This window comes from Cygnus atratus, chromosome 13 (assembly GCF_013377495.2).
Source record: "Cygnus atratus isolate AKBS03 ecotype Queensland, Australia chromosome 13, CAtr_DNAZoo_HiC_assembly, whole genome shotgun sequence".
Classification (NCBI taxonomy): Eukaryota; Metazoa; Chordata; class Aves; order Anseriformes; family Anatidae; genus Cygnus; species Cygnus atratus.
This window is the reverse complement of record NC_066374.1, coordinates 7,925,670-7,938,607: the sequence shown is the minus strand read 5'-3', so window position 1 is coordinate 7,938,607 and position 12,938 is coordinate 7,925,670. Positions and strand designations below refer to the sequence as shown.

Below are 12,938 nucleotides of genomic sequence, written 5' to 3'. Positions count from 1 at the left end.
AAATAGGCTGTGTCTAGCATCTCTAAAAGAAGCAAAGCACGCTGCTGTCTGGAGGTTTCCAAGAGTTCATGCTAAATTCTTCCTCTGTAGCCTGCTTGTAACGCAGAGGAACTGTGTCCTGACGCAATGTTCTCCTAGCACAGAGCAATCCGCTTGTATTTTATGGCGATCAAGATTATTTCCAGCAAGAAATGAATGAGGACGACAGCAGTGACAAATACAGATCTTACACATTCAAAAGTGGTAAGATGACAGCTCCATTTTCAAACCTGGATAACTCAGACCTCGAACCAGCATTTTGGCAGTCTGCTGACTTCAGTGGGACACCTGCTGACAATCTGAGCACTTCTGCTTGGGGACCTAAACATGGATGTGAAAAGCTGCCGTAAGTACCAGGTCAGACAGGAAAGCCTTTGTCTGAAAGCGAAGCTGCTACTTGGCTCTGCCAACGGGGACTTCCATCCCTTGCAGTGGTCGCAGTTGCTCCCGGAGGGAAGCGGGAGGACTGATATAATGCCGCACGTCTTCTCTCCTTTATGCTGAACTCTTCATTACGCCAGCATTTGGCTGCGGATTAGCAGCGAGCGTGGTGCAGGGCTCGAGCCCCCTGGGGTGCAGCGGGCGCCCAGATCTCCTCCTGGCTGGCCCTGCCCTTCACTCCCAGGAGAGCTCTGTGCGAGGCACAGGGGCACGCACACGCGCTGGTACGGCGCGGAGACGCTCGGTTTGCTTTTTATTCCTTTTTTTACACCCCCACCCCCCTTCTTCTTTCCTCTAATCATTACAAAACAGGAACAAACGAGTGTGTCACTTTAAACCATGAAACCACTTAGTCCGTAAAGACAGATTTGGCGTCTTTGTGCTGGCAGCGAGGGGCCGGCGCGGCACTCCATAGTGATCCCACTGTTCTTCCTGGCCCCGCACCCCGCCGCTCCCCACCCCCTCTCGGGACTCGCTTCGTGTTTGCCTGCCTCTGTTTTTGTGGTTGGGAACCAGCAGAAGAATGGAATGGATTTAATGATTTGTTGGCTGCAGCGCTGGCATGATTAAGTCAATAAAGCTGCAAGCTGAAAACAGACAGTGTAGTTACAGTATATGACTTTAACCTTGTTAGTGCATGTTTATGTCCTCCTGCCCACTCCGTAGCTGTATGTTGCATAAAGAAGACCTGACCAATCTTTAACCCATTAAATAATTCATAAAGTGAGAGCAGACATCAGCTACTTGCAGAGCGGATCAGTAACCATGGGGTCAGCAATAACTTTGGCTCCCTGGACCATATCCAGCATGTTTAAACTCCGGTGATGTCACCAGGCAGGCTTCTAACCTTAATCATTCGGATGGGAACAAAGGGAAGTTAACTGTTGACATGCGGTGTCTCCGCGGAAGAAATGGGAGCACGGGCCAGCTCCAGCCAGCTTGCTTCTTTTGTGGGCTTTCCTGTCGCCTTACAGAAGTGTGGTGGGCCAGCCGGTCAAAGTGTGCTTCTGGAGGCCCATTCTCTTAAGTGACAGAGGCTCCAGGTCCCAGAAAATGTCAGGGAAGTGTTGGCCGACGTGAGAAGAGGGTATTTGGAGGTGCTTGAATGTGTTTTTTTCGTCGTAGATAAATTTTTAATTGAGGGTATCTCCTACCTTGTAAATGATAGAGTAGGATATGTAACAGGGGTGGAAGCAGGCAGACGCCAGAGGTGCAGGAGAGGACACGGAGCGAAGCAGGACTGTCCTCACTGCGGCGATAGCTCTCACAATAAAATATCAAGCAGGACTTCCAGTAAAACCCTAGGCTCCTCACCCACAGCTACCTCAGCCAGCCTCTTCTGCTTTTTCCTACCAGCCGGCACACGGGGCTGCCCTCTCGCAGCACACAGCCCTCCGCCAGCTCCCAGCTGGGCACCGAGGGATTCTCTGTGTCCGTGGCTGCTGCGGCTGCTCCTCCTGCGGCACGCAAGGGGTGAGTCAGGGCCGGCGGGGCGTGCGGCCGGGACACGCCGCGCTCCACTGAGCCGCACAGCCAGGTTGGAGGCCCCGGGGGACCATTACAGGTCGGTGTAGTTTAGTGCCGTTCTGCAATGCAACCAGCTGTGGCCGGACCCAGAGGACAGATGTAGAGAGGAGGACACGACAAAACGTCGTCTGCGCGGTGAGCCAGGCAAAGCCCCTTCTGCCTCTCGCTGGGGAGAGGCACGAAGCGCGGCTCTGCCCGCAGCATGGTGGAGGCACCGTCCCAGGAGGCTGAAGAGCTCTTCCAGAAACTGGTCCTCGACCTCCTGTATTCAGGCAGGAGTTTTTATTCCTTTTTGGGGAAGCTGAGACAGAAATGAAGCGACCTGTCCATAGTCACATGAAGAAACTATGTGTGGTGGAACTGGAAACTGAACCTGGTGATGTGACTCCTGGTCCCTAGGGCCAGCTTTTATCCTGTGACTAAGTCATGAAACAAGCTCACCTTTCCAGATCATCTCCTTTAGGGGTGGCTTGGGAGTTCACCCTTGATGATCGCATTTTCTGCATCTCCTCTGACAAAATGCATGCTCACAGTCTCACGAGCCAAACCCGCTGCTGTCTGTCCAAAGGGATGTCTGCTTGTGCAAGTAAAATCATCAGAGGCTCGTGTGCCCCCCTGCACATGGTACATGCAGAGGCGTCTGCAAAGAGACCTTTGTGATGTGCGCATCTTAACGTGTGGGACTGCTGGGGCTAATAAAGGCGCGCAGGTAAAAAAGACTCCCACGCTGTTACTTGTGAGCCAGATGGCTGCACACAGCAGAGCGTATCTCCATATCCACTCCGTGAGCCCAGCAGAGAGTTCCCCAGGTGCCAAAAGGTACACACCTTGGGCTGGGGTCAGGGCTGGCCCTTCTGTCTGCTGCTGCCAGTATCTGCAGCCAGTGACCAGGGGGAAGAGGACCCCCCGAGCCAGTGCTGGCTCTTCTCAGTTGCTCAGTTATTCCCTGTTGCTTCATTCTACTAATGAAGACTCTCAAATTAATTTACCTTGGTTGTGTTTTTTGTTTGTTTGTTTTTTTGGGTGGTGGTGGTGGTGGTGGTTTGGCTTTGCAGTGATCTTGAGCAGTAGCCTTTGCTTTGGAGAAGGTTTCTCCAGAATTTCTGCTGTGTCAAATCTAATTTGAGCAAAAATTCCTTGTTCTGCTTGTGTTTGGTTTTAGCTTGCAACTTTGTGCGATGCTTCTGAAAATCATTCTTTATCGCTCTATTGATTTCGATGAATGAACCCACGTACACCTAGCAATGTTTTATTATCAGGCCCCCACCACAGGGTACGTAACAGCCGGTAATTTTTGTGCACCGACTGCAGGTTCTTTCTGCTTGATGCAAAGCAGTCGCTCCAACCGTATGCTAATACTGAGTGGGGGGGTCCCAACTTCTGACCCATCGCTAATATCCTACAAGTCACGTGAAGCCATCGAGGATTCTTGAGCTGGAGTTTGAAATGCCTGTGTTATCAGCAAATAAACACCATTAATTGCCTCTAATATGTCATGCAGTGGTTAAATGACAAGATCCTTATTAATATGCGTGTATATCAGCCTTTTCAGTGCGTGTGAGGGGGAGTATGAAGTGGTAAAATTATTTAAAATTAGTGGGGAATATTTACAGGAAGGCATAAAGAACTGTCAGTTGAGGAAAGCAGCATTTTATGTTCTTGTCCCGGATGACCTTGCTCCAAGGACAAATCAGAGCTTGATGAAATGAAGCTGCAGATGGCTAGTGATCTCAACTCTGTAATAATGAAATGACACAAGAAAAAAATGAGACATCTACAGTTTGTAAATACAATCTGAATTGAAGGGGAGAAAAGGAATTTTTAAGGGGAGATTGAGCTGACTTGGTTACAGCAGTTCAGCTTTGGGTGCTTCAATAATAATTTTAATTCAAAAAAAAATAATGGGATAGCTCCTTGTTCCCCACACTCAAGGTCACCTTAATGTATTATTCTTTTTTCACATGTCAATATCTTGGTGTTAGAAATCTGATGATGAGGACTACCTAGTCACAGCTCGCTTTCTATCCATTATGTCAGCTCATTGCTGTCACTGGATTTTGTTCTGTAAGTTGGCGGGGAGGATTTTGGCACCCGATTGGGCAGATGATATGATATAACCATTTTCGGTGCTTGAATGGTTTCGTCCGTCAGGAAAGAGCAAGCTTGTGAGAGGTTTAATAGTGAAAAAGTGATGTGATACTTTGTGCCAGAGCATGCTGTGTTTGTGGGCTTGCCTGAGAAACCAGGAGCATGTGCTGTTGTTTTTTGCATGTGGGCAGGTTTTCATGCAAAGGGCTTCTCAGAAGTGGTCCGGCAGCCAACTGCTATTGCAAGGGATGAGACTCAGGCACCTGCCTCTGCAAATCGAACCTTTACATGAGAGGGAAGAAGAAATTCATGGAAACATTAGCTTAGAGAAATGAAGTGTTCGCTAAGTTCTGTGCTCCAGACCACCGCCCTGCAGTTCGCAGAGCTTTTCAGAAATGGGCAGGCGGAGAGCTGATTTATCTCACTAGGAATCAGGAAAGATCTCGAGATTTCCTGGTTTTCACTCTGTTAGAGTGAAATCTTTGTTATTTTATGATTGGATCTTTTCTGTTCTCTCTCAAATTCGCCACTCGGTTGTTGCATTTCTCTGTGGCAGCCCCCGCCGGGTGCTGAGCTCAGCCGACTTTTGAATCTCATCGACACCTCTGCTAGAGAGCGTGCCTTGACATAACACAAGGATTACTTGAGTCAAACCACTTTATAGATACGAGACGTTGTAGTTTGTCATCGCAGCTAGTGCAACCTTGTAGAGACAGGCAGAAGGACTACCAGCCGAAATTGGGTGAGATAAATACAGTTTCAGATTATCTCATTGAATTTATAGGCGAGCTGCCCTCCATGGGAACGAGAGCAGGGTGTCAAGGGTTGGAGAATCATGAGGGCTGTACAAGCAAATATAAATATTTTGTTCTTTGCAGAGAATTCAATTCTGGATCTTGGCTATATGTTATATAGACACTTACAAAACACCTGTCTCCACATCTTTGGTTCCTTACACATAAAAACAACAGCTACAGTTAATGTTAAAGAACAGTGTTAAAAAGACTGATATAAAGATATAAAAGGAGGATGAGTCCAAACAGCATGCAGGGTAGGAGCAGCTATAGGGAAATGAGCATTTCATCTGCTTCACTTGAAGAGAGGAGTTCCTGCTATAATTGCTAGCCAGCTGTGGTGATGTTGTCACTGCTCCCACGAAGGAGGACTACCTTTGAAGGAAGATGTGTGTGCCATATGAAAAGAAAGAAAAACTTAAAAGAACTTTTTTAAAAACAAAGCCATATACTCGTGGATCGCTTACAGCCTTCAAACAAAGCCTATTCCTGACTGACAGCCTGCAAGATAAGCTTAGAAACCTGAGGCTGGTAGTATTTCACACGCTTGTGTATCAAGTAAATGGGTGAAAGACAGGTAAAAAAAAGATCCACTGAACTGCACAGTTTGTTTTACCAATGTTCGTACATTGTATTAAAACGCACAAGCAAACAAAAAGCTGTGGAGCATTGCTGAACTGAAAGGCTCAGCTTTATCTTAAAGAGCATCTCTGAACTGGGAGCAGAATAGAGGAGGGAAAAAGAAAGAAAACTTCCAAAGAGCAAACGGAGAGTTTTGTAAAGGCACGAAGCAGAGGCCAGAAGCATACATAACCCGTGACTTCAGGGTGAAGCAAATGATCGTGGCACTTTACAGACGTTGTGCTGTTGAATGGAGCGACACGGTTGTCCTGCTAAACCATGAACATGAATTTTGTTTGCCTTTGCCAAACAGATTCACAGTTTGAATTAGCAAGCTGTATTAACAGCTGCGGAGGCAGTGGTTCTCCTTAGTGAGGGTGGCATCACGGTTTGCTCTGGAGCCACCGGGATTATTAGGCACCAGAAGCCTACACGTGGCTTCTCTGTGAATCAAGACACAAAACTCCTACAGCCATGTAATTCTATGGGTAAGCCAACTCTAATTGTGTTAGTGTTTTATTTGGTTAGTCTGTAGTATTTGTAGAGTGGTTGTACTAGGAGTTGTAGTCACGGACTTCAGAGAGAAAGGCGACCCTGCCATGAAAGCCCCGCCAGAACATCACAACATAGGGCAGGCAGGCGGAAGCACAGGGAAACAGCGAAGCAGGAGTTTGAAACTAATATTTGCATTTCCTCAGCAGAGTACAGAACTCCCCATACATAACACAACAGATGTTCTTAAAATATAGAACAAAACTTGGTTAATGAAACTTCACCCCACCCCTAGAGAGTATCTGTCCCTGCAGTGAGTACGGATCCACCGAAAGTCCCCGGCCGGCTGTGCAGCCACGGCCTCTGAGTGGATCAGCAGCACAAGCTACCCCTAAGTCTTGTAGACATGTTTTTCCTTTTTTTCTTTGTTTTAATTTAATTTAATTTTATTTCTCTATTTAGTTTATTATTTTTCTGTGTGATATCCCGGTAAATATTTCAAGCTAAGTTATCTCTGATTGCAAAAAATCCAGTGGCAAGAAGCAGTTTGTCCCTTCCTGTTATTGACAGCAAACATCTACCCTGACCTGCCCATGCCTTGTCTTTTCCTTTTATTCTGCGGTGCTGCGGCTCGTTTCAATGATCCTTCTGTTTTCAGATATATAATTACTGGAGTCAGCTGGGTTCCCCATTTAAAGCGGAGGGAATATTTCTCAGATCAGTAGTGCTTTCTGAAATGGCAGAAACTTTTTGAATGCAGCTACGATATGCATTTTTAATTAGATGCATTTCTGTTCTTCCACTGCTGCTAACGCTTTCATTTAGGAAGTACAGTTCTTCACCTACTCTGCAAATATCTACTGAAATTTGCAAAGCTGAATGTCTCTCTCTCAGTAACCTTGCTGTGACCTGGTTATCTGTTAGAACCACAAAGAATTCAGTCTCTAATTAGTCCATCTGTTAACTATTGAAATTCATGGCTTAGTTTTATTGTCTGGGTCTGTAACATAATGCTGAATGGTCTCACCTGGCAGCTTATTTCTTATAAAGCAAATGTGCTTTTCCAAGAGCCATTTTGGTGCAGATAACTGTCTTTTCAACATTGGACAAATGACTCTGTCTAGCAGCCTGCAGTCCCCTTCATGCCCTCGCTGAAATAAATTGTACATCTCCAATAGCTCTGGGCTTAAGTCAATACAATTTAACATGTACGTTTCTTTGTTATATTCTTTAGAGTCGCACTGTAAGAGCAGATGGGAAAGTTTGATAATGATAAATGAGTTTACTGTTTTCACACAGTCCTAAAAAACAATGAATGCTCTTTATTAAAGATTAGAGGGATTTTTACATATTTGCCAAAGGGAGATTAAAGCTCTAACTCAGATCCTCAGAAAGTCTTGCTTTTAAATCCTTTTTGGACTGGTTGTTAATGAGGATTCAGAGGAATTAGGGGCCATAAATTTCTTCATTCTCACTTAAGTGAAGCCACAGAAGTGATTACTGGATGTATAACTAAGTGGTAAGGACTGGAGTTTATCAGCTGTATTCACACAGAACAATTCATCTCCGTGCTTATTTACTGCAGTTGTGCATCTCGTGTGTGATAAGATGTTGAGGCTGGGTAGGTCGAGCTCAGCAGCGAAGGATTTTAGAAGGATGTAGATGCATAAATACACGCGGTAGGTCCCAGCGGGACTGTTTGCACACTTTGCATTAAGTGTGTGCCTGAATGTCTTTTTTGGCCCGGCCCCATGCTGGCTACAGTCAGACACAGTAATTTGCAGATGCGTTTTGTGCTGTCCCAACAGTGTGCCCCCGAGGCTGTCGGGAAGGACGGGTCTCACTGGTGTGTGCTTTGCAACCAGTCGGTGCCTGAATACTGACACAGACAGTGTACGCTCCTGCAAACCCTGCACCTAGTTCTCTTCTCCTTGCTCATGAAACTGGTGCCTGGGATAGTAGCCCCACTGCCTTCCCGAGCAGAGCTGCCAAGCTGGGAAGCCCCCGGATAGGGCAGGGGCTCCGAACCGCTGTGCGGCAATTCACCCCGCAACACGAGCACGTGCTCCCAGACGCACGGCCCCAAATCCCACGCCGGGTAGCCTGCTGCTGGGCTGGGGGTTCTGCCGATTTCAGGTTTTGTTAGGAGGTTTTCGAGGGGAAAATGACCAAAAAAAAAAAAATCCAAACATGCAAACGCATTTATTTTAGATGTCAAAGATTAAGAATCCCCTACAGACACCTGCATGCCCCCGTGCAGCTTGCAGCTGGCTCAGCCTTACGACCCCTCAGTGTGCACACCCTCTTCCATCCTTCCCAGCTTTGACACCAGAACCCTCCTCTCTTCGCTCTCTTCGGGGTTTGAAACGGGATAGTCCAAACTATAGACAAGTTAAGACTCTGGCATGTTTGGCTTGGCCTTACTATGGGAAAAGTGACTTTTCTAGGGGAGTGATGAAAAGGAAAAATGCTTAAAGTTCATTAACCTTTGGTACAGATAGCAGCGTCCTTTAGACTACACCAGAGCTATTCTTAGTCGTGACGTTGACACGGGTGTTTCTCATTGTAAGGGAGTACAGTAGTTCCCACTAGCGGTGAAAAGAGGAAAAGAGAACTTTTTCCTTTTTTTTTTTGTTTGGATTAACCTACATGTGAACTGCAGACAGAAGGATTTTGAATTCATTCCTTGTCTTCCCATCTGGGCTATTTTGTCCTAATTTCCCCAAAGGCAAAATTTATATCTATAGATTGTTTCTTTACCGGCTAATGAAGTGTTATACAACTTTGGTCTGAAAAACTCAGGAGCCCATTCTCTGTATTGGTAAATGAACTTCGCTGATTGTCATTATTGCTGTAGGATGCCTGCAGAAAATCCCATACAATTAAGCTGTTGTATTGCCACAGCACAAGAGCCACAATTAGTAGTGTGATTTACACTTCTTTAGCATTAATAATATGGAAAAATCAACATTATTTTCTTGATGATGTTTAGGAACAATTGGAACGAGGTGGACATGATTAGGAAAAGAGCCTTTAATGTTATGACTTGTTAATGCAATAGCCCTGAGCTAGACATCAGAATGATCGTCCTTGCACTAAACTCATTTGCTTCAGTAAGCACAGACCCTCTGCACGCAACAAGACAAGTTGGGAGGAAATTGGATAGATGGCAGGGATTTTGGTGGTATGAACATTTCAGTGTCTTTCATGTGTAGAGTACACAAACTGAATCCCTGCACTTTCAAATATTCCCCTAGAGGCAATCTGCATTATTCAGAGCTTAACTGTGGCTGCAGAATACTGTCTGACATGAAAGCAGAACGCTAGCTTTACATGAACTTTCATATTTACATCTGTAGTAAATCATATTTACTTTTTGCCTCCCCTCCTTTTTTTTTTCTTTTTTTTTTCTTTTTTTTTTTCTGTGGGAGAGAGGGAATAGAATGGGTAGGAGGGGAGAGGGAGGAGAGATGTCCGGCAGAATTGTAAGCAAAGCACCACTAATAAAGCCTAGCCTTATGAGTCTGCCCATGAATGGGAATGATAATGAGCAGTGATGAGCTGCAGGTTTGTGTCTTTTAGTAAATTATCTAGCAGGCATTTACATTTCATCAATTGGGCTTTTGCATAATAGGCCAAAGTGCTACAACAAAAGGAGGCACCATAAAAATGAGTAATTTCGGTGACCTTCTTGGTAATGGCTCGCACGAGCAGTATATGGGAAGGTGGTGGGTCGAGCCTCGTGGCGAGCTGCTGGGGAAAGGCGCCCCAGGCGTGAGGAGCCCGCCTGGTGACAAACGCCTCCCAACGCTTTCTGAAGCATGGCTTGTATCCTGTTTTCTCCATCTGAGCATGCTTCTAATTGTCAGATGTCAAAAGGCAACAACCATTTTCTTCGTGCTTATCTCCTGATAACATTGATTCTCAAACAAAGGATGTGGGCTTCCATTCTGAAAACAAAGGAAGCACGGCCCGGCTAAGATTGCTGGTTATAATACACACACTTCTCCCTGCCAATAATAACAAAACATCATAAATAATGTAGAGGCTGGATGTGAAAATGGAGAAAGGGGAATGCGCTGGTACTGCTGTGCCTGAGCATGGCACTTGGAGGACTGCTTGCCTTCTTGGCCTCCTCGAGGCCTTGACTTCTTCCCTTGTTTTTTCTCTCAGATTTCCCTGACTGCCTGCCAGCTCTTCAGATGTTTTTGACTTTTTCTAATTCTTTTTCTCTTTTGGGTTGTGTCTTCATGGTGGTTTTGTGATTTATTTTTTTCTTCTTCTCCCCACAATGCTCTTTCTGTGGAGGCAAGTCCTCAGCTGGTGAAAGTCAACACGGATCTTTCTTTGGGTGCTTACAGCAAGGCCAGTTTTCACTGGCCGTGAATCAAGCTGGTTGCATTTCTGATTTGTGCCTGGCCATGATCTGATCCCGTGTTACCGCATGTTACCGTGTTACCGTTGGGGAACCCCTGAGAAGCATTTCAATCCAGGCCCGCATCTTCCCCATCTTTCTGGGTCCCTGGCCTGATTCCTCTTTTTCTCTCCTTTTGCCTTTGGTCTGCTGCTTCCTTTTACTGTGGCTTCTCCATCATATCCAATTGCCAAGTCCTACCCTGATGCAACTTTTCTTTCCTTATGTCTCTCAGTGTAACAGTTGGGGAACTGGTGGGAAATGTGACGCTTTACTCACATCCCTCCTGCCAGCTAGGCAGCCATGTGACGCCAGTAATCTTAGTGAATCAGTCCCGTAGCCTTGGGCTAGTCACAAAGAATTTTGGATTAACCTTTTGCTTCTCTCATTTCTTCTTGTGCTGACCCTCAGAAATCGGAGCAGTCCCCTTGCCCCTCACCACCCCCACCATGACATGTGGGTCCATGTGGATCCACAAGGTGTTTTTGGCATGGGACAGCCAAAGACTGGAGAGAGGGCATCAGCAGAGAGGATAAAGGCTTCTGTTGTTATCTCCCTGATGAGATTAATTTTCTTTTTTCATCTTTCTTGGCAGGATCAAAATCCTGGAATTGTTGCCAGACTTCAGGAGCCGGGCTCCATCCCAAGTGGAGGCTCTGTGCCGGCACCAGCCACGGTGAATGGGTACACGATGAGGAACCATTTACTGAAGCAGCAAATTATGAAACGACAGCTGATGCAGGTATGATGCCGAGAGCCTCTGTGGGTTCCTGTGCTGTCCACCTCACCAGGAGGGACAGGACTAACTGGAATGGGGAAATGAACAGTCAGCAAACACTAAGGAGTGACCCAGGAGCTGCTGGGTTGAGTCAGAGCAGGGCTGTCCTGCCTAAGAGAGGCCACGATCAAGTGCTGCTCAGCAAGTCCGAGTGCAGCTCTGCCCACTCATGTGCAAGGGAAGAATTCAGTCACCTCCGTATCATTGCCGTCATCCGTGGTCAGCCTCAGAGCTGGGAGGGAAGACGCTGAGAAGGGAGGCTTGAAGAGTGAGTCAGCCCCAGGAGAGAGATTCTCCATGCTTGCCTTTCTCCCTGGTTCCCCAGGGATATCCCAGAGCAGATGATAAACTCCAGTTTGTCCTGGACTTGGCAGGTCTCTTGAGGGACAGAAGTCCCTGTGTGAGGCTTGAAACATGCTGTGTGAAGGAGCAAGGGTGGGGGAATCCCACAGGCAAGCTGGGTGAGGCATCACCGAGCCTGTGCCTCGGACTTTCTAAGCATGCTGCTGGGTTTGGGGCAAGCAGGCTCGTTTCCTTGGATAGGAGATGGTGTGAGAAGTAGTTCAGTAAAACCCTTAACCAAATACTATCCTGTTCATTGATCAAGTTCCCTTCCAAAAACAATTGTACCTCTTTGTCATCCGTTAGCCTTAAGCTTATCTGTGCTGCTCTAGCACAGCAGGAATTCAGCCAGGCCTCAGCTTGCACCACGTGTGGAAGGTTCCCCAGGTCACAGCTGCTGTCTGCGGCAGGGATGCAAGTGCGGTGGCAGGTTCCAGGGTCAAATGGCTGGAGATATGAATCGGGTCACTTGGAGAAAGCCAGCAGGATCCAGGATCCAGGGCTTCCTGTGGTTTGTTGCTGTGTTCTGATGAGAAGTGGCAACCAGCACCATAGGTGATGCACATGAGCAGAGCCGGGCAGGGTAATGGCCACCAGCAGTCCCTTGCTTGTCACCGTGTCCCTGAAATGCTGCCACAGATTCTGTTCACTAACGGACTCTCGGGCACCTTTTGTCCCCGGATCTGGTACTTCAGAGAACGTCCAAAGAGTCAGCACAAGAGGCGCTGGGGAGACGCCAGGATTCCTGCAGCCTCTGGCTGCACTGCGCTTCACTCGTAAGCTGGTGAACACGAGAGGCTGCATGTTTGTCCAGCTCCCCCTTTGGCCTTCGGCTGCCTGCACAGTGTCCGCTGAAGGCTGCACTTCCTAATGCGGGGCTGTTGTAAGGACACCTTTGCAGGAAAGGGCATGTGAGCAATTAAGATTCACTCTGAAATGAACTGTCTGGGCTGAATCTCGTCAGAGGGGTTTGTGTGTGTGTATGTGTGTGTGCATGCACTGAAGAGGTTGTTAATGATGACAGTGGCTGCAATTCAAGTGCTAGTCTTGTTTGTCAGGAGATTGCAACTTGACTATTATTCCCCTTGTTTTCCAGGAAAAGCAGAGACAAAACATGCTGGGAGTAACGTCTGAGCAGAGGAGTTTGTTTGCGGCTCAGCAGATGAGTCAGTTTCAAGGTAAGGAGGGAAGTGGCATGCTATCAAAAGCCTCGAGGAGCCAGGGCCTAGGGTCTGATTAAATACAGGGCACTTAATGATTCTCTGCCCTGAAATAAAAGCATTTCCCATTTTATTACGTATCATGAGATTCACCTGTTTCCTTATTGCTCCGGTAACAACGCTGTTACACAGCCTACGGAGCAGAGGCCCGTGTAGAGAAAGATAAGTACGGCAAGGCAGCC

At 46.9% G+C, this 12,938-nt stretch overlaps 1 protein-coding gene across 2 annotated transcripts in view; it reads left to right on the top strand.

The window, feature by feature from the left end:
* The window catches only part of MAMLD1 (mastermind like domain containing 1), a 78,039-nt gene that overhangs the window by 62,832 nt on the left and 2,269 nt on the right, over positions 1–12,938 (top strand). For both annotated transcript variants that reach the window (XM_035541195.1, XM_035541194.1), the window contains 2 exons: positions 11,012–11,158; positions 12,633–12,714. In XM_035541195.1, coding sequence (XP_035397088.1) covers positions 11,012–11,158; positions 12,633–12,714 — 229 coding nt within the window. The remainder of the gene's footprint in view (positions 1–11,011; positions 11,159–12,632; positions 12,715–12,938) is intronic.